Source organism: Melospiza melodia, chromosome 9, assembly GCF_035770615.1.
Source record: "Melospiza melodia melodia isolate bMelMel2 chromosome 9, bMelMel2.pri, whole genome shotgun sequence".
NCBI classification, from domain to species: domain Eukaryota; kingdom Metazoa; phylum Chordata; class Aves; order Passeriformes; family Passerellidae; genus Melospiza; species Melospiza melodia.
The window spans coordinates 15,665,419-15,688,161 of NC_086202.1; the positions used below are offsets into that span (position 1 = coordinate 15,665,419).

General features: G+C 37.0%; 1 protein-coding gene across 3 annotated transcripts in view; it reads right to left on the minus strand.

Moving 5' to 3' along the window:
- The window catches only part of IDE (insulin degrading enzyme), a 53,053-nt gene extending 30,321 nt beyond the window's left edge, over positions 1-22,732 (minus strand). The window contains exons 1-11 of one of the 3 annotated variants that reach the window (XM_063163482.1): positions 22,656-22,732; positions 14,219-14,403; positions 12,689-12,896; positions 11,705-11,874; positions 9,495-9,617; positions 7,996-8,108; positions 7,424-7,586; positions 6,726-6,818; positions 6,106-6,197; positions 4,443-4,523; positions 2,330-2,433 (exon numbers count right to left, since the gene is read on the minus strand). In XM_063163482.1, coding sequence (XP_063019552.1) covers positions 2,330-2,433; positions 4,443-4,523; positions 6,106-6,197; positions 6,726-6,818; positions 7,424-7,586; positions 7,996-8,108; positions 9,495-9,617; positions 11,705-11,874; positions 12,689-12,896; positions 14,219-14,378 — 1,307 coding nt within the window. In that variant the 5' untranslated portion in view covers positions 14,379-14,403; positions 22,656-22,732. Of the gene's footprint in view, positions 1-2,329; positions 2,434-4,442; positions 4,524-6,105; positions 6,198-6,725; positions 6,819-7,423; positions 7,587-7,995; positions 8,109-9,494; positions 9,618-11,704; positions 11,875-12,688; positions 12,897-14,218; positions 14,404-22,353; positions 22,444-22,655 lie in introns of those variants that run through there. The other 2 variants (XM_063163480.1, XM_063163481.1) reach the window with 2 other exon arrangements.
- Positions 22,733-22,743: the final 11 nt, after the last annotated feature.

Consider the following 22,743-nt stretch of genomic DNA (forward strand, 5'->3'; position numbering starts at 1 on the left):
ATTTTTCAGCTAAGATTGCTACACATGCCAAGTCTACTCCCTTATCTTCATAGGTTGGTAAAACCCAATACAGTGTGAACAAGTAAAAATAATACTTACATTTTAAAGTTTCTCTCTTAGGAAAATTAAGGCACTAAATGCAACAAGTAGTGTGGAAGTGGGAGGAGAATATGAACACTTTCTATTATGGATCAGTCAAATGGAAGCACATGCATACTGATATGCATACCATCTGTATGGTTTTTTTCATACTTTTTAAACTCAAGGTTTGTTAAGAAAATAACAGTCGAAAAACCATACTTTGGAAAAGACACTGAATGCAGTTACTACAATATAGCTATGCCAAGAGGTCCTTAGTATAGGTGAATGGAAAAGAAATGATAAATAAAACCACAATGCAAAGAAAAAATTCAAATCAGTGCCAAGTAAAGCACCTCAAGACAGAATGTATGCAAGACATAAAAAGAAAAAAAAAAAACAATAAAACCAGGAAAACAATGCCAAACAACAGGCAAAGTTAGGATGTGGCACATAATAATTCTTTCATAAAAAGGGAGAACAGAAAGATAAACATGAGCATACACATCAGTAAATGGTGGATCACCAAATAATATAGATATTGAAAGCAGATGTGCAGAAGTTCTTTTACAAGCATATAGAATTGCTCAAAAAAGACAAAAGGGAGTAGGCTACTGAATTGGTAATTCATTCTATTCATATAGATACAGATGTAATTTTAAAAAAAGTGTATCACAAAGGGACCCTTTTATTAACAACTGTAATCTCAACTCATTCTTTTAGAAGAGCCCACTAAAAACAAAATCCACAGTGGCTTTTTTGAATCTTCATAAGGTACCACAAAATCACTTTTAGCAATACTTAAGTAAATTTCCCCTTCCCAAGATAATGTATCTTGCCAGCAATTTAAAACAAAAGATACTATAAAATTATATTCCCTGTTATATTTTACTATACTTTGAAGGTCTTAGTTAAGTAAAAGATTTTTAAAAATTGCAGTTCATTTCAATCTACTTCTAATTTCACAGGGTAAGTGCTTAAAATATATCTAAAAGGAATATAGTACTACATACAAGTTAGTATTTTCTTTCAGTCAAATCTCAAAGTAGGAAAAGTCTGATAAGACAATATATAATTTCTTTAACAGTTAACTGAAGAAGCCATAAAACCAGGTTTATTCCAGTTCTGAAAGTCATTTTTTTCTCTCAATATTTAGCACCTTTTTTATACAAAAGTTTAAAATGACACATTTCTTCATCTATTAAATGACATCTATTTCTTAAGTCAGGAAAGAATGTCAAAAGGCTGGTACAGCCAGCAACAAGAGTAACACAGAAAAGTGGTAAGTGGTCTGTAGCATGCAAAGCATCTGACAAGCTGAAGAATCTATGAATGCATGCACCTGTACTAAATTCCTCCAGCAATTTTTCAGAGTTTAAGTAAGAAGATGCTTTGGAAGTTCTCTGTGCAGTAACAAAGACCCAATTTACATTAGGAATCAGATAATACTGACTATTTTCTTGCAATGTTAAGACCTATGCTTCAAAGCTATGTAAAGCTATAATAAACATCAGATCTCATTAACACCTGCAGCTTCTTTACTAAATCAGCATCAGCTCAGGTTTACCTATTGCTTGTAAGCAATTCTAAAATCAGTTATAAGTTCACATTCACGTGGAATTTGGTTAAGCTTTCTACAGAGATCAAGTAATTACACGTTCTCTATGTTAAATACTAAAAACAGTGCTCATATGTTAGAGGTATCAAATGTTCAAGAACTTGGGTGGTAGAGTAAGATGAAAATACATTCCAAATAGAGAAGTATTAAATACTTTGGGAAACAGAACTAGAGACTTTAATTAAGGTATTGTTTGTTCAAAAGATGATCTTTCGACACAGTCAAGCTCCAGCTGAAGTATCCCACGCACATTACACACAGATGCACACCCACACACAAAGATATGGGCCCTTCTTTAAAGGGCATTAATTACTATGGCAACTACTGCTGCTGATATAGGCAACTCCATTTATTCCATCATTACTTGCATATCTCCAGAAACACCAGAACCCATCACATTTGCCAATATAGCTCATAACTCAAGTTTATTTGACATCATCTAATAATTATTTGAAATACATTAACTTTTGAAAGTAAATTAACATATATCTAAGACCTTCTCATACAAAGAAACATAGTGAATGTTTTTCAATCACATTTACTTTGGAGCTGCAAGAGACACCTAAGATTTTGTGTTTCCATTAGTTCATCTGCTTTCCTATGATGTTTGTGTTAAAATACAGTTTAACTCACCGAACATTTTCTGGTCTCAATTTATCCAGTACCATCTCTATTAAATCAGGTCTGAATTCTTCAAGCAAATATTCAGCAGCCAATACTTCTTCTATAGGATAATACTAAAAAACAAAGCCGAGGAATACGTGGGTGAATGAAACAAAAGTAAGCATGAAAAAGGAATGGTTCAGTAGAGGAAACAAAAGCAAACACTCCTGGTCACTAAAGCTATATTACTTTGGTAATTTCCAATTAGGGATGTGTAGGATGTTTTAAAATCTCCCTCAAAACTAAACAAGAGGGAGTAGCATTCTAACTATGTAATCATATTTCTCACGTACTAGGCAATTTTACATAATTCATATTTACCATTCTTCTCTCTTAGAATATTTAATGTCTCAATATAAAAGTCACCCACCTTTAAATGGTATTTTGATTAAAGTAAAAATAACATGGCAAATGCTGACCCCTGCAGGATATTTCTGAAGGTAAAAGAAGACCAAGTACTCACGAGAGTACATTTACGGAAAACAAAACATAAACAAGCAAAATAAAACAAAGAAACACAAAACCTAGGCTTTTTTAGGACTCTTGAACAGTTCAATTCTTATTTACAATAATTTAAAGAAAATTATATTTTAATATCTAAAAGTATAACAAATGTTTAAACACTTAATTCTAACATTTTTTATTTAGGGTCAATCTGAAAATCTCTTAAGGTACATGGCAACTTCAGAAGAAAAAAAAAGCTAAAACTCATCTAAAAATGATTAATGTAGTTGACAGGAAAACTTTCTTGATAAACACCTGTTTACCAAGGGAAAATTACCAAGTGACGTAAGTGCTCATTACTTGCACTTTGCCATACCAATGTACTTTTCTCAACCAGAAATATTCCAAAATGGCCTTCTGAATTATATACATCATACAAAAAATTACAGTGGAATGACTTCCAGAACAGAAAGTAAGTCACAAAAAGGATTGTGGAAAAAAAAAAGGGTGATAGGGGGTGGAGATCAAGGACAACGAACCAAACCTGTGTTATTAAAAATTCAAGTGGGAATGCTAAAGATTCAGAATTTGATGGTCATTTAACTACTAAAGCAGAACAAAAATTACCATTCACACTGCAAAGCAAAAGAAAGACAGTTAAAAAAAAAAAAGTCCTCATTCAATATCCTGCTCTTTGGAACACTGCTGGCAACTTCCTGGCCTGATTTTTGGAGACAGCAATTGTAATCAGAAATAATCCAACAATTACTGAAAGACTGTTTCAAAGTCGGAAGTCCATTTGTTAGAGATTTTAGGCATTGGACAGAATAAAAGCAAGAGACAGCATGCCACACTGGAGCTCTTTAAATATCCATTTACATGTTTTCAGCCAAGTCTAATGCTTTTCAGCATACAGAAAGAAAAGTTGAAAATTAAACACCATCATTTTAGACATGCAATTCCTGCAAAAGAATTTAAACCGGTAATTCCTGCAAAGAAACCAAAAATTTCTCTGAACAGATGGAGACAGACATTAGGTATAAAATGACAAATGGCTGCAATGTAGAAAAGTTGTGTAATTTCACTAGAACAAAAAAAAAAAAAAATCAGTAAACCCCCCCTGCATCTTCCATTAGCACAAAATGAGGGAATTTTGCAAGAAGCATGAAAGACCAAGTAAAAGTACATGATTCTTTCAGTAGCAACATGCAATCACATCTGTGAAGTCAAGCATTTGTAATTTGCAATCTTAATACAAACATTTCTGCTTACTGCAGTATTTCAACACTATGAACTAAGGAACACAGTGTTTATGAAAAAATATTCTTTGTCTAATATTTCTCTAGAGAACACTTAGCTACCAAATGCAATGGTAAGGTACATATGTCTTTAGAAACACTGAAACAGATCAAATAGCACCTCCAATTACTGTATAATCAGTTCTACCAAATACAGAAGTATAAAATGGAAGAGTGAACAGAATGTGACTTTTTGACTGCCAAAATTAAGGCCTATGCAGTATACAAGAAGTGCAATGGACCTCACAGATGCCTGTATTTATTAAGTGGATAATCAAATACACTGTTAAATTATTATTAGAAAAAACAACAACCAAACAAAAACAATCCTCTCCACTTACGTGCAACATTCCTCCAAGCTTTGATGTGTAACCTCGTGGTCGTTCCTTATCTTTAAATCTGAATGCCACAGCATTTAGATCCTAGAAAACAATGTATGAATGATTAAAGATCATAAATTAAAGCCTATTTTAAGAATAATTACTGGCTACATAATTCCTTTTCATAATGAAAGAAAAGCAAGTACTTTTGCTGTATCCATGTTATAGCAGACAATACCTAACCTAAGTTTTCAGGATTATTCAAGTTGTATCAAACTCCCAAACAATTTGTGATAGTCTCATAATGTGAAGCATTACACAAATCTTGTAAGCCCTTTTCAAGCTAAGAGATCTGCCTCATCTCTCATATATTTAAATTTCCTGATAATTTGAAAACACACCAACTCTGATCCCACCAGTACACAGTGTTCCAGTGCAGTGTTTGTCATATATTAACTAACTGAAGCCTCTCTCTCTCTCTTCCTTTTCTCTTCCTTTTGTTCAGTCAGCCAAGAGTAAGTTTAGAGACAGAAAAAGTGTGTTTCTTTTTGCTGTCTCAGCCAGAGAAATAGAACACATCACTCTTAGGATATAATGGCAAGGGTGAATTAAAGAGAGCTAAGACTTTAAAGCCAGTGAAAAGTACAGTCCATCCTTCCATGAAACCATGCAGAGAGACTGATTAACTCAACAATTCAGCTGAAAGTAAACTCAAAGATTCTTTTCATACTAGTTTGCAAGCTCTCTGACTCACCCCACAGTCCCACAGTCTCAAGAGTTCTGGGACTGCGAGAAGAGGAGCAAGGGAAAGGCACAGGGATGAGACAAAAGGATAGAACTGCCTTTTCCAAACCTTGGATTTGCTTACTCTGTCAGTGAAACAAATCCACTGGGACTTTTAGCAGAGGATAACAAGACCTGAGAGTACTTTCACAGGTATATAGTGTCCAAGTGTATGAAACAAAGCTAACCCAGCTGCAGAATTTCTATTTCAGGGAGACTCAATAGTTTGCATCAAAAAAAGCTGAGATGGAAAAGGAATCTTTACCCAAGCATATGTACTGAACCAATGAGGCTACATATATATATATATAAATAAAACTGGGTTTGTTCACACTGACACTGAGAAGAGCAGTGCTATCTAATAAGACACCAAATTTTTGCTCTGTGCACACAGAACTACCCAGACTTGTAAGAAGCATGAACAGTTCAACAAAGACTGACATGTACTGCCAAAGTACTTCATGAAAAGCCTTTAGCTGACTCTTCAAAAAGATGAGGGGAACAAACAGCAGATTCAATGCCCTATTGCCTTTACAATCTCAAAGGGGTAGAATAGCAGCCATTTAAGTTTCCAGTTCAATGTTACTCAAAGTAAATGTTTCCCCCCTTCTCCAGTGAAGACTAAGCAAAATTATGTAAAACCCTGGTGGACAGAGCAAGATCCTTCTTCCTCCACCTCCATTGTGCCATCCTAATCCCAGCTCTATAAGAGCATTCCACACCAACACTAAGACAATGTATTCTGAGTGTACTTGTCATTTGTGTCATGTTGCATCTTAAAAACTAACAAACTTAATTACCATGTTATTATTAAATGCTAGTTACAAAGTCAAATAATCTAATAATAAATAAAGTTTGTAAAAAGACAACCATCACATATGGTACAGCCCCAATTACTTACCTTGCACTCTTGGAAAACCCATTCTTGAGGTCCTTCTGTGCGTAGTTTTTGAATATATTGAAACATGTGCAAAATAATATCTTCAACATGCACTGAAAAGAAAAAAATACTTAATTCATTCAGTTCTGCACAAAGAAATTTAATGAACACAAATATAGTTTTATTTTTAATTATACTTTGAAACATCAAGATCTTTAAGTACATCCGCAATCCCACCAAAAAAGTTGAACTTGCTTTTTTCAGATATAAATTTAAGGTAAGTGTTTATGTGCCCAGATAATTCCAAGAAGTGCACTGAACATGTCTTATTATGTGAAAAAATTTATTTACAATATAATATAACTCGGGTCTAAATAGTATGAATAAGTAGCACACAAATGTATTAACAGCTCTTCTTCTCTAAAGAAGTTTATTTAAAGTATTTAATTAACTAATTTAATATAACCTTAAGTTGATTTCTTATGCTAGGTGAAATGTGTTAGCATACTTACAGGAACTAAACACAGGTTAATTAAAACAAACTGGCTTTCAAGCTATAATACCAATTAGTCTCTTCAGATACAAACACAAAACCATCACATCAGCAATAACATGGAATATAGACAAAGTGCTTCACTTACAAAGTCCTTCTTCTGTCAAGTCCACATTAATGATGAAAAACATGAAACCTCTAGCACCTTCCTTCTGGCCTCCAACAAGAGTATTTACCCACCCTATGTCATTAAAAAGAAACTATATTACATAAATCTATAACAATTTCTGCAACTTTTTGCATGCTTCAGGAACATTAAAACCCATTTTGATTCATTTACATGTTTTCCTTTACTTCATTAATGCCTAAAGCAACAGTGCAAGTTAAACATAACCCAAGTCAGCTCCATCTGATTTTGTACTCAGAGTGATATGACAAACTCAAGATCACTGGATTACTGGATTCTGTGTGGAACAAAATGATAGAAAGTAAATAGCAAAAAATACACCATTATAATGTTCCAGACATTAGGAGACCTGACAGTAACCTCAAAGGTAGCGACAGAATAGAGACAAGATCATTATGCCAAAGTTTAAATAACTCTCTCTGAACAAGGCACATAAAGGGGAGTAAAAGAAATAATAGCCTCACAGCCTGAGTGACTGTTACCTATTTATTCCTCCCTGCTGCAGAAATAAAAATAAAGCACAAAATGACTTAAGAGTTCAAATTATTCAAATAGATAAAGGCTTTAACACAGAGAGATCTATTTTAAGTGAGACACAGTAAAGTTTAAAAAACTGTATGATCAAACATTTTTCAATTCTCCACCCTTGAAGGACTTACCTTTGGCTTTAAGCTCTGACAGAAGACTCCCCGGGCCCTCATGCCCAATCAGATGGCCAAGGTAATGGCCAGGGTTTGATTTATAGTATTTCTGAAGGTCTGGTATGGGAAATGTGACATAAAGATTTCTAATGTCCTTAATGGGTACCACTTTATAAAGTTGCTGAGGAGAGAAACAAGCAAGGAGACCCATAAACAAAGGGAAATTGATTTACTGTATTCATCTCAGGAGCATGTATCATGTTCCATTCACACACACACACATTACAAACACATCTCCTAAATCTCAAAAGTATCTAAAACTTAGGGCAATACTTCAGACATTCCTTATAAAAACAAAGAAAATTCATTATCTCACAGTAGCTTACAACTGCAACCAAATGTGCAACCTTTACTATAACCTATATAAAACTATACTCAGCATAGGAAAGTGTGTGGAAAATCAATAGAAAAATATGGAATTCAACAGGGACATTGATAAAAGAGTAGTGAAGTGCACAATGTATTACTGAAACATAAAAAATAACATTTAAAATGTACACTCTGGATGGAAGACATATCTCTATACATACCCGGAGATGCTCTTCTTGGAAAGGATGCTCAGGAAACTCTGGTATAGGGACATTTTTATTCTCTACTTCTGAAAATAACTTGACCACTAAGCAAGTCAGCTCATCCAAGGATTCTAGAATAAAGAAACATTAGGAAAACCACAGTAATTATATAAGGATTCCAAGAAACTTTTTTAATATTGTTTGGGAGAGTCATGAATTATACAGAAAAGTAGTTTTAATGGTGTTATGATTTTTCATTTCAGAAAGAAACCAATTATTCATATTTAAATTTTAAACTGCAACATGCTAGAAGCACCATGCTTATTAAAGGAAGGCTTCAATCATGAATAAATTAAATCCTGTAACTGAAAATATCTCTACATTTTACAGATTAAACTAAGCTAGAACTGAAAGATACATCAGATGTTGAACACCTACCAAAAAAAAAAAACATTCTACAAAAGTTTAAGGGACATAGAATTACACCTGCAAATTTTCTAGAGTGAAAATAGTTTTGCCAAAACTTGAATTTTCTTTAGCCTCAGCTCATGTCCAGCACTTTAAGTACACTTTGAACCAGGTCTGTCCTTGGCACCCAAAACAAACACACCTGTGACCTGTTCAAGCACTTCTAATTTCAGTCTGTGACTGCAGTACTTTGCAAGAATGAGAGAAGACTTTTTGCAGAAAGAATATGATGACGTGCATTAACTCACCCAAACTGACCTAGATTATTTCTGTTGAAATGCTGCCTTCAAAATTGCTTTCTGCCTCAAGAAATGCATTTTGGAGCACTTCTCAAAGTGAGCATAAGATAAAAAAAGATTCTACTGACAATTTTTTAATGAAAGACTTCCAATGGTGGGTATTGGGGAAAAAAAAAATCAATTGCTTGGACATCTCAAAATGAAAGATTTGATAGATTGAAAGATTTCTAAAAGCAGTTACCTTGTTATCAAAACAATCCCAGTTAAACTGAGAAAGTAGAATCTTTCCTGCCCAACAGATGCATGGTCCTAGACTACACTACCAGAGCTGTGCTGGGGAAAAAAACTAACAAAACAATGTGAACCAAGAAGGTTCCTTATATATTAAAATTTTGTGACCTGCATGTTATTCTATTAAAAGCCACCAGTTTCTATGCATATCAGCAAAATAAACATTCATTTAATCTTGCAGAGACAGTTTTCTTTTAGTACAGATTTACAATTGCCAATGTGATTCTTACTGTAAAAGTTTCCATGTAAAATTCCTCAGTGAACTTGCCCTTGATTAGATAAAAAGCTCACTTTCTTCCATTCATACTCACCATCTAAGCATTACTGTGAAACACCATACAAATACTAGTCTGCCAATGCATTTTCAAAATGCAAACAGCTTTCAACAAACTGCTATTAAGCTTTTGGCAAACTTCTCTAAAATATCATCTCAGCTGTGAAAGGTTCTAAGCAGTTGGAACCTCCTTTTTTTTCTAAGCATATATGCAAAGTCTTACTCAACCAAGAGAGCAAACTCACCTCTGCCTAAGACACAAATAGCCATTAAATTTGATGAATAATAAGTAGAATGGAACTTCAGTAGCTCTTGCCTTACATCTATTCCTTCTTGGGTTGGTCTAGTTTCCAGAGTGAATTTGTTCCCTGTAACATGAAAATAATTAACAATATGTGAGGTTAACGATATTTAATGTTACAGATTAATCTTACAGATCAAAAAGAAATATATAAATTAATCAGTCTGCATTCCTTTGGATGGATATTAATTTTAAAAATAATCAATATGCATAATAAGAAAACTGGCTCAATATTGTCTTATGTTTTAAATATTTGTCTATATTCCTCACCATATGCAGACAAATTAAATGGTGAAGTTCTAGACACCCTACTCTGTTTACTCCCACAGCATCAATACATAAGATAAAATAAAATAACAAAGTTTCAGTCGGTAACTGTGCTGTTACAGTACTGGAGGACTTTAGGAAGCAACAGTCAAAAGACACCTTGTAGCTGTAGGAAAATGGACACTAGCCAGTGCACAAGTGCCTGGAAAATTACTTGACACTGAGGGTAATGATGGAGAAGAATCACTGTCACAAGCATTAATTCAGGGAGATCAGTGAGAGGTATCTGGAAAAATGCACACTCTTAAAAAGAAAAGGGGAAGATGCATTTGTTTCTATGAACAGACAAGGAATAATAGGTTTGCTGACCAAACAGGGTGCACAGCAATGAGGAGTAACCTGAAGCATCAAATGGAGTAATTCCCATACTCTGCTAGATTAACAATCTCAGCTGATCAAAGGGAAACAATAAGGTTGCCAAATGCATCACAGTTGTCATATCTTTGGGTAAATAAAAACCATCAAAGCTAAGCTCTACTTCTGCCAAGTCATACCTACTGGACAGCTACATGCTGTAATTTAATTTCAGAATCAGAACCTAATCTAAGGAGAAAGGAATATGACTGTTACTGTTGAATTTGAGCACATTTTGGGTATTCTCCCCAAGAAAATATTTCCATTGTGTGAGCTAGACAACCTTCCGTGCAAAACTATTTCTGCAATTTCCACTTATGTTTCCTATGTGTGCTACATAGGAATTAAATAATACCTTCAGTAGCAGAGATTACAGAATGTACTTTGAACACCTGCCTACTAATGCACAGCTCCCAACGCTTTATTTTAAAAGTTACCTGTTTGGAAAATGGAGTTATAGTTTTATACAGAGCCTCTCTTTACTGGTCAACAGAGCAATACCTGCTCTTGTGGCAGGTGGCTACCAGACCCAAAAATATGCTCTCCTTCAACAGATGTAAAGGTACATCTTGTCTTTTTAGAGACAGAGGAAGAAACCACTGCCTTAAAGCCCATTATCTGCTCTCCCATCCTTCTACCACACTCAATATTTGTATCAATTATTCATAAAGCAAACTGACCCATCCACAAAACTTTTTTTTTGCACACATTATATTCAATGATCAAACAGTGCAGTCCTGTTACTTTGAAGGTTTCAAAAATAAATTCATGTAGAAAATAATGCCTATTCAAAAAACCACCCAACACTGAAACTTCTACCAAAGCATCAAATATTTGTGGCTTTGTCCAGAACTATGGTATCTTAACTTTATTGCTTTTTGAATTACTTTTTTATGCTTAGTAACAATTATTTTAAATTGTTACTAAGCATAAAAAAAACTACAGTCATAGGATTGGGATTTGTCCAAGATGATTTTGTCTATCAGTCTCCTAATGTTGTGTTCTATGGTGCAAATTTTTGTTTCTATATTCCTACTCAGTAATTCTCACAGTATTTTGCTGATCTTTCTGATTTAACCTAGTCACTGTCATGTAGTCTAAATGCAATATTAAAAAACAAAAAGCATGTGGCTAACAACAATTTAAACACAATTTGTTCACATTGTTATACACAAAGACTCAACAGTACCAAATGATGACCAAATCCAGTAACTGGAAAACAGCACTCACTGCAGTAATTATCAGGATCACAAAGATTTCTTCATCATTGTACTCAAAGTTTTGGATCAAACTTTTTCCTATGCTATTGTCTAGCTCTGGTCTACAATGTGAAAAATGCCATTAGCACCATAATAAACATGTATGGAAAGGAAAATGAGAGAACTGTTATGGTCTGTCTTTAGCAATTTTATATAAACAATAATGCTATGTATGTTACACACAATGCCACTGGATAAGAATATTCTGACAAACCTGTTCCAAATTTACTGAAGGGATGGTTGGGGTTTCCAGTAGCCTTCTCCAATTGAAATAACCTCCAGGCATCATTCATCAGATTCTTCTCATGCTCAGAATCAACAGCATTCACTTCCCTATCTTTGCAACTTTCATCAAACAGGGGGCACAGGAAAAACTGGGCAAATCTAAAGAGAAAAAATTTAGTTAAGTCAAGAGTACTGTACATAAATTGCAACAGAAAAGTATAAAACTTGGTTCCTCCTGAAAATAGCTGAATAAATTCTTTTTTAATGCAGAACTTATGAATTCTTTACAGTTTTGACACTGATTTGATATCCTTATTTCTCAATTTCTTTGTTTATAAATGCAGACATGTTCATCATATAAGGTAGTACAAGAATCAAGGGTCTTACATCAAAATTCCCACAGTGAAAATTTCTCCTACTCTGAGTTTTAGCTACAAGAGGCTCTTAATTTCACCAATCAAATAAGTCTTGTCAGACATCCAGGGAGAAGCCAAAGAGAAAACTCAGTCTACCTCACTGGCTACACAGTTTTCAATTTCTGTCCCATCCCACAAAACATTGAGATTTCAGCAAGCTCCCTCTACTAAGAGCATCCTTAAATATTTCTAGACTTCACCCTTGTTTTGCTGTCAATAAGGATCCCATGGGAAGCACAGACTTTGATTGCACCATCCCAGTGTTTGCACAATGTGTAAATTCATGATCAGATTCTGTGCCTTGCATTTCCAAAATATTCAGTGTAAACACAACATTTAAACTTCAGAAATTCTGTCTCAATGAAGAACTCTCCTAGATGAAATAAATATGAATAAGACTTTCAAACTGAAAAATATCTGGTTATCAATTTTACCAAAAGATGGTTTTTACCTTTTTTTTTTAATATCATAATGATAGAACTATCAGAAAACTTTTACAGTAATAAATTCAAGTAGAACATATATAATAAAATTTAAATATTAAAAAATACATTTACCTGTCCAGTGCACCTTCTAGATGTTCATGTGACACATCAAAGTAATAGTTGGTATGTTCACCACTCGTGAAAGCATTTGAGCTCCCAGCATGCTCACTTAGAAATTGGCTGTACTCATTCTCTTTCGGATATTTCTTGGTTCCCAGAAACAACATATGCTCACAAAAATGACTAAGCCCAGCAATGTTGGGGGGATCAGACAAGGATCCTGCAAGAGGAAAAATTTCATGTAGCCATTCATAAAAAAGTAATACTAAAACATTAAGTCTTTTAAAGAACTCTGTATTATAGTATGTTGCTTCAGACAATTATATCAATTCTGTGGCTGTAAGAAAACACTTCTGCAACTACAGTCAACTAAAATTAATCCTTGAAAAAATATTTGAAAATTTAGAATTAGTAACTGAACCAATTAGTGTCTCAAACTGCCTCTCCAGATCAGCTTACACTTCCTTATACAGATGATTTTCAATTGAAGTCCATGACTCATAATCTGTAAAGACCTGGCATATCACAATGTTCTGAGATCTATACCTTGACTTTATTAAAAGCATTGTGTTAAGAGGCAGCAATTGCCAACCATAATTAAAGAGGTATTTATCCTGTGGTTTATAGGATGAGTGATAACCTGTAATTGCCTGAACACAAGCAGCTATGGATGACCAGCTAGCAGGTGTGAAGACAAACAGATTAAAAGACAACAATGATTTGGAAGAATGGAAACAAGAAGGCAGAAGCTGGAGAGTGGCAGCCTCTCCTCAGAGTGTGCAGCAATGCTGCAGTTGGCTATCACTGTCACAGGACCTAAACAAAACCACATTCAGGATGTTCTGAACTAGATAATGATCTGGGACAGCCATCCCCACAACAGAAAAGGCCAGAAGTTTTTGAAGTCCATCATGACTTCTGCCCTAACACGAAGAGGGGCAAGAGCTCCCAACTACAGACATGGCAAGAGCGTGTTTAGGTTATGCACACACTGCATCTTACCTTCCAATCAACTGAAAAACTACACAAGCTTGAGATATACCTCAGTTCTATTATCCCAAAGAGTCAAAGCAATTGCCTCCCCCTTCTATTTCCCATATTTCTGTTTGCACACATAGGCACCACTGAAGTTAGGGAGTGCCTCTCCAACTTCTCTAGCACTACAGCATTTTCTCACCTCTAGACATCAACAACTTAGCATGAAAAAAAAAAGTCTGACATGACAGATGGAGCTGTCTGAAATCATTGCACTTGCACCCACCCCTTTTCTGCTTACAAAAGATCTTTCATAACATGAAACTTAATGGTTAAAAGCAGTCTTTCAACTGACTGAGCTACACTTGAGTAAACACAGAGTACAGTAAAAGCATTTAGCTCCAATAATTTTGAACTTGATGTGTCAAAGAATTAAATAAACTATAAATTACAATAAAAGACTAGGCTACCAACTGCATACCACTCCTGTCAGTTTATTTGCATCAAGATACCAGAACTTGAAGCATTTTTATTAATGACATAATTAACACAATATGAATTGAATACCTATGTGGACATCAAGTGCTGCTGAGGACTTATCTGTGGTGGGGTCACTAATGAGAAGAGCTTTAATGCCATTTGCCAATTCCAGTCCACGATATTCTCGTTTATCCTCAGGTGATTTGATAATTTCATTTGTTATTCTCTTAATAGCTGGATTGTTCATTTTGTTGTTTGACTCCTTCTGAAACCTTAAAGAAAAAAGAAAAAAATTCTTATTATCTTCACTTAAGCCTTGCTAATTTTTTAATATTATGTTAAGACAATACAGGGCAATACCAACAGCTAGAAGTTCTATTACAAGCAAAATTGACTGAACTTTCCTAAAATTCAGATCCTGAAAGATATTGCTGCTGAAACAAAAAAAAAAAAAACTTTGAAGACCAAGAAACACAATAAAGATGTAGATCACTTAGTTGAGTGCTTCAAGTATCACATTAACTGTAACTGAAACAACCCAAACTTAATAAATGTCAACCCCTTAATCGATTACGATAAAAATTAAATCAAAGGAAGCATATACTGCTATCTCAAGTATACTTCAAACTTCAGGAAAGTATTTCATGTATCTGAATTGTTGATTATAAGTGTTGTAACTCTGTCAAATAAAATTTTACTAACAGACCACTGGATTTGTACACTCAAGCAAAAAACAGTAACACTGTTTACAACAGTGCCACAAAAATACAAAGACTGAAGAACTGCCATGATAAACAGGAATAGACTGTCTACCATTAGTTTAACAGATGCTACAAGATATCCTTCTTTAAAGGCATAATTCTAAAATGCTAAGAAACTAGTGCGATTCAGAATCTGAATGTCTCCAAGCAAAAGCTATAAACAATATCAAATAACTTATTAAAAAGTGTGGTTCAATGCATTTTAGAAGGAAACATATAAACTAGTAAAACACTGTTCTCCTAGTATCAAATGCTTTAAAAAACAAGTGTAATCACTAAACAGTAACTGAAATGCTGAATTTAAATATGTACTCTCATTTAAACAGGTCATTTATCCACTAGCTTAACCCCCTGCTCAGGCTAATCCTGCTTGGAATGCCTATGGCCTTCTTCCACTGAAAAATGCATATACCATTGAAATACAAAGATTCAAGTACCACATCTCTGTTTCTCTGCATCATCAGCACTGATACAAGCCATGCTAACAATTAAAAGATGCCTCCATGTTCAGAGTTTTAAGAAATACTCTACTAAACTTAAGCTACCGTGTAAAATTTTTTAAGTGAGTGTAGATACTTTTCATATATGAAAATCAGTAATTAAACTGCTCCTGATTGTTTTTCACTTGCACACAAGTTAGATTGACAGATCTAAGTATGCAGGAGAACAAGGACATATCTTAAGCTCCTGATTCCATGTCTGCTAATGAACACCTATACCTTGGTTTTCAGCTAGAATATTCCATCTCAATAAGATTCTAGTTGCCTCTCAGAAGACACATATATACTATAAACTATTCAAGTTGTGACTTTTTTTAAATGTTATACAATTTCCTTATCATCTGATATCTCCTTGTTATTTCCATACCACATCACCAAGTCACAGAACTTTACTGTTTGTTCAGATGACTCATCTTTCCAATGTGATTCATCAAATTACGCAGCTCTGAAACCTTAGGAGATTTCAATTGGTGTCTCATGAAGCCGTACACCTCCACTTCATTTTATTACGATTCCCTACTTCTGCCTCCTTCACAGGCTACTTCCAGCTTGGTACGGAAATTCCAGTACAGGAAAAAGCTACAATTTTCAAAAGGACAACATCAGTAATTAAGCCTTCAAACTAAGGACTGAAATTTTTATCTCCACCTTCACTGTTATTTCACTGGGCATTGTGAATACAACATCCTCTAACTTCAAATGGGTTTGCATGATTACCTACGATTATTTTGCTGCAAAGTGAATCACAGTACCAGACAACTGGAATAAAAGCAAGGGCTGATCAACCAAGCAGTGCTCCTGGAAGGCAAATACGTCAAGAGGACAAGACCAACACCTTCCTGCTTACGTGCTGCTCCTCCTGCTGATATGTTACTACAATACAAAAGTGAGAAGGAAAATTTTCACTTCAGAGAGAACTTCTATACCACTATGTTTTCTTAAGGAGTAAACTGTAAGACTCAATACTAAACATTCCCTCATATGACTGTTTTCCTGTGCAGCTTTTAAGTAAGTGCAATTGCTTTATAAAATACCACACTCTATTCTTTCACACCAGAATCCTAAAACTCCATAAATCACTTTTTGACAACAGAACTGCTTTTAACCACAGGCAAAAAAAAAAATTAAGAAAACCAGAAATCCTGTACTTATTGAGAAGCAGCTTTATTTCTAAGGCCATGTTCAGAAGCTGTCCTAAAATCCATGTGCTACAGCTACTTGCTGTACTGTCATTACAGCAAGCCCTGGATGCTGCTGGTCAGCAGCAAAACAATTCTTCCACAAAGGAGGTGCTATGTTTATTGCAGAGCTAATAGCTTAACAAATACATTAAAAGAAATACTGCCTTACTACTTTCATAAAGCAGAAGCAACAGAGAAAGAGTCAATAAAGCCAAAATAGCAGGAACAATACAAAGCATTACTGTGGCAGTGGAAATTCTTCCACTGGCTCAAAAATTACAGGTGGAAAGATTACAAAGGTAGAAAGGAAAAAAGAATATGGATGTCTGAGCTGAGAACAGTGTCCCTATTCAATGAATGGGAAATATTCTTCCTCCTCATCAAAACTATTTCACTTGTACAAGAAAAGTATCCTTTAAAACCAACACTGAATTTTCAATTACAGCACTTCTAGTGAAATTATATTCTATTCTTTGAGGTTCCATTTTTGTAATCATTTCCAGGCAGGCAGTCCCTTGGAAGCAGCAAGGCTCTCTGGGGATGCCAGGTTTCACCTGCAAACAGAGTATTACAGAGTGGGATTAAGTGATATATGATTCTGCTTCACTATTTTAATCTCTCAGAGTTATTTTAGCAAAGTTACTTTAATTAAAAATTAGCCTGTGTAGTCAAATCTAAGTCCAATGTTTGAACAAATTAAAGGACCATATTTGAAAACCAATTAACAGAAACTCCTGAGGGTTGCTTCAATGCAAGAATGTGACTAGCTAATAAAAATATGACCCCCAAGGCACAAACTCCAAAGCGCTTCTCAAGGTTTTATTTGTCATGACAGTATGCACACACTGAAGTCAAGTACTAGTACACAGGTCTGCTCCAGATGAAAGGCAAGTTACCATCTCAGCAGGTTTTGATGCTTGCTTTCTATCCATTGCCTTAAAATTCACATTTGCTTCAAGTTTTTATGCGACTAATTGCTTACCATTTACCAGAGTGAAGTGAAACCCTCACTGAGTGAGAACCTCTGTTCTGTCCTGCATGGGAGTTACCATTGGTAACATGTTCTCTGTGCTGTTTACTAATCCATCTTGGTTTACATGAAGACTTCTCCAGCTGCCAATGTATGGAGTGAAAGAAGTGCTGTGTGCTTTGGCAGGAGCCCCGGTGCTGCAGAACTACCAGCCAGAGTTTTCTCACCTCTTACAAGGATGACAGCACCAAACTGAGCACTCTGGAGGAGTCCATGAACTTCTTCAGTCCCAAGCTCATGGCTTTGCAACAACCAAGTAAATCTGCATTCTTGCACAGGTCTGCACCCCTCTTTTTTTCTCTTGCACCTACTGCTGATCATGACAGCAGTAGAATTATGCTATCAGTAAAACAATCAGGAATCTACCTACTCTCTTCACATTTCCATTCACCTGTATGTTATAATAATTTTTTTTTTTAGACTAAACTGTAGGCAGGAAAGTTAAATCAATTCAGGTTGAACATTACCAAAAAGGATCCTTCAGGAGACTATCCATACTTTTTCAAGTTACATGTTCATCAATCGTTCTTTTAGACGCTTAGAGATTAAAATACCTCATGTTTCAACATCCATAAAGCATCAGTCTTGTGTGAATTTGCTTGCCATGAAGCTAGAGAATGTATGAGATCCCAACACATTCCTGATAGTGATCTAAACAATTCTGATTGCATGCACAGGCAGACAGACTGCGTAAGTAGATAACGTGCTCAAAACGTGAACACGTTTTATCACTTTTAAACTCATCAGGAATTCAGCCTACTACTTCATACACAAAAGGTCCAACTACAAAGCCCCACAATGATTTAATCAGTGTTCCCAAGTTATTAAGAACAACTAATCACGCCAAATCAGGCAAGTCTGAAGATGATGAATATTTATAAGGTTTTGTTATGTAGTTCATTTTGAAGAAATTCTAAAGTCTCGCTACAATTAAAGCATTTTCAGAACCTCAGTCTGCATCTTTTTGCCAAGTCTGTAACTGACTCAGAAAATTCCCTCCTAATGATGGTGGCCAGGGCAGATGCCTGCCATGCTCTTGTTTCCCAGAGTCCAGCTTCCAGAACTCTAGATCACAGCAGTAAAACTCAGTCTGGCCACAGCTGCACTGCCAACGTGACAGCAGAAACACCAGTGTGTAACACGGGTGTACAGGAATTACAGTGGCATTAATGAGACCACACCACGTGTGACCTTGGCTAAAACAAGGGCCCTCCCTGGTAGTTTCACATGTGAGATGAGGCCCCAGCTGAGTAACTGGCCTGATAATTACAGTGATGTGGTGACCAAACGAGATGAGATATACAATCAGACACCATAAAGCCAGTTTGCTGCCCTACATCTACAGTCCTTAACTTGACCAGTTTCCAAAGCACTGGGTAAAAAAAGTCAAACAAAAAGGCAGGACCTTATACAATTTGATGCTACACAGAGCAATAAAGGATAACAAGTTTTTTTAATCTCTTAATTACTTAAGCTTACTTTTCCTATGTCCTCAAAAATTGCCCCAAACAATTCATCCAAACCTCCAAAGTAAACAATCTCTAACCACATTCACCAGAAATAGAACAATTAATCTTTCCCTAACAATTCTTTGCTTCAATATTTTACAAAATTCCAAAAGGGTTTTGAAGTATTTGATTGACCTGCAGGATGAGGTGGGAGACAAGGGGGGGGGGGGGGTAAGTAAAATTATCTGGTCTTAATCTTTAGATAACATTAAATTATAGTATCATTAAAATTTTCACAGATCTGGCATAGTAATTTGGTTTACATCAGTATTTTCAAATTGCATGACTGATCAGACAAGTTTCTGTGCTACGTGACCAACTGCTTGCTTCAAAGCATATTTTACAGATTTTCCTAAGAAATGTACTCACTAATTCAATTAATTGCTTTGTTCATTGAATACTTGCAGACCAGGGGCTCTCATTCTCTCTTCCTCCCCATGACATTTTTCTTCCATCACCCTACAGTTGCAGGGCTTGCTCCACAACCCCAGGACTGTGTTGGTGTCTTTGCATGGCCCTGTACACACAGTGGGAAATGTTACACTGGATGCTACAGGAGACATCTCTGTGCTTTATTCTGTGTTCTGATGTGTATTTCATAGATTTTATGTGTAAGCAGCACATCAGATTGCCCAAAACTCTCTGTAAAGCCAACTCACTTAATGCTTTATGCTACCATCTGTCTTATACACTCAAAAAGAAAAACTTGTGAGGTTTGAATTAGAAAAAAAACAAAAACCAAGACGAGATTAAAACTTCAGTTGTACTGCATAACAACATGAAATTCACAGAAAGATGAGAGAACTGGCAAGAAAATCTGATCTAGTGACAAAAACAGAGAGAATTCAGAATTCTGAATCATTAAAAGCACTGTAATGCCACAGTAAAAGCAACTCTTTATCTAACACTAGAGCTTTGACATGAGAAACAAACCAATAACAATGAGCAGTTTACAAGAGTCAGCGGTGTGTTTCAACAAATGAAGTCCTGGCTGTTCACCTATTTTGTAGTTTGGTTTTCACTATTTTGGACAATTCTGGTTCTACTGTTAAAATTATAAATAAACACTGAGCTCTACTGCATTCTTTTCCATATCAATTGTTCAGGCAAGCTATAGTTCTTACTCATTCTAAAAACAAGGGGCAGAAGGTAATACTTTAATAGAAAGCTGCAGTGAAGCAACTTTCAAACAGGATCCATCAAAAATCACCTTATTATATACATACAGTACTATGTGATAAGAACATTTTACCCACTTAGGGGCATCAGAAAAGGTGAAAGCAAAGATACTCACTGACAGATCATGCATATACAAATACACAACCAGACACAAAACCGATCAAAGCAATTTCTCTAGATTTTTATGAACTTTTTGATCTCTACGCTGTTAGAAGACTGGACACCAAAGTTACTATAAAAGCATCAAACACAACAGAATTAATACATTAAAAGTATCAACCCAACATGCCATTTCTGAAGTGGTCTGACTGTACTTTTAGTGAATTACTTCTACAATAACCAGCAATGACCCCCATAGCTAGGAGCCTAATACCTTCCAGTACAGTGAAACACCAGAGGTAATGAACTCCTTGACCCTTCCCTCTTTCTTCTGGATCTTACAGGGGAGGGGAATGCTTCTGTATTCATGTGCAAAATAAGTTATATACTTGACACTTCAATCAATTCCCAAAGGTGCCATTTCATCCAAGGAATGAGACCACAGCCTTACACTGACTGAAGACAAAAAGCAGAAAGCGAGCAAAAAAGCAGGCAAGCATAGAAATAAGAATCCTTCTAGGGACTTCCCAAATAGAATAGATAATTTTAATTCTGTACATCAGATGAAAAGGAGGTAAGTTGTAACTGAGAAATTATCTTGCTACTTGACGTAAAGGTGAAAGTTAAAAATATTACAAAAAGAAAAAGTTCAAGCATGAACAAAATACAGAGATGGAAAACAGGAACATGTACCTGAAGAAAAAGATTCTTAATTTTCACATCTCAAAAAAATTATCACATGAAAGAACTATGCCTGCTCTCATTTCATTATCATTTATGTAAATCCTAATTCACAATTAAAATTAAATGGATGATTAAATCATGGTTGTAGGCAGTATGAAAACACAACAGGCCTGCTCACATACATAAAGTCCAAATACTGCATATATTCACAGGCATAAAGAGGAGTAATCTAGCAAGACAAACTACAGCCTGAGAAAAGCATTGGCTTTTCTCCACGGTGTGAATTACCTTTACAATTCTGAAGCATAAATAGCAATAATGAACAGTAACAGTGCATCCGAATTTTGACACACGAGCACCGACAGTATGAGTCATCATAACTCACTTTTTCCCCGGAAAGATGCTACTTTTGACGTCTCTAACTCGTGCAGCATTAAATATAGGTTTGGCTACTAAGGTAACAGCTACAGCGTTAATTAAAGAAAGAAAACAACTTAGCCTTTGTCCCTAATCCTAGCTCCCTTCCCGGACAAACTTTGCCGAGTTGTTACGCAGTTTAAACTGTCCCTAAAAGTGAGCTGTGCCAAGGCTCCTGCCCGCTCCTCCCTTGATCGAGGCTAGCTGCGCTATCTCCACCGGAGCTGGGGACACTGGTGACACAAACACGCAGTAACAAGCCCCGCACGATGCCACTGCCAGATAACTCGGCAGAAACTGAAGAGGCCGCTCCCATCAAGTTTGAGTAACTGAGAGCAGTCTCTTCTTAAAGATTTGAAACTTTTTTCTTTTTTTCATAATTATGCCTTAGGAAGACATGGCAAGTTAAGTAACACGACAATTCACTGAGGTTTTTTGAGAAGGAAGGAGAACAAAGCAAGCCCCCGGGCAACGAAAGCCACACGGCTGATGACCAAGCCTACTTTGTCAAAGGAGGTGCAGCTGCAAACACGGGAGCGCGTCAGCGCGGGCTCTCCCGGGCAGCAGAGCAGGACACAAGGCAGGGCTCAGGCCTCCTTGGCACGCACGGCCCCGCCGACCCCTCTCGCCCACCGCCCGCCCGGAAAGCTCCGGCGCCAGCCCCACTGCGCGGCCCGAGCTCCCCCTGCTCCCCGCCGCGCTCGGGGCAGGGCGGGCGCTCCCCTGGACTCACAAGGTGCCCCTGCCCGGCCGCGCCGCCACCTCTTACACAACACCGCGGGGGCTCTCCGGCCTCACGGCCCCGGGTCACACGGCCCCGGAACCCGCGGCCCTGCCCCGGCCCCGCCGCACTCGCACCGTACCCGAGAGAGCTCCGCCGCCAGCCCGGAGGGAAGGAGCGCGAGGCCGGGGCGGCCCAGAGGCGCGTCCGGCCCGGCAGAGCCCGGCTCAGCACAGGGAAGAGCCGCTGCCGCATATCCCTGGCGGCCCCGCCGCCAGCACCGGCCTTTCCCCGCCGCCGCCCGGCCCGGCTCCGCTCGCCTCAGCACGCGCCGCTCTCCGGCGCCATGTTCTCCGCCCGCCTCCCCCCGCCGCCCGGCCAATCCCTCCCGGCGCCCGCGGGGTCCCGTCCGCCCTCCGCGCCCGGGCCTGGCGGGACCCGTACCTGGCGGTGCCGGGAGCTGCCGCCTCTGCCGCCGGGAGGGCCGGGGCTGCGGCTGCGGCTGAGGAGGGGGCCGGGGGCCTCTGGGAGG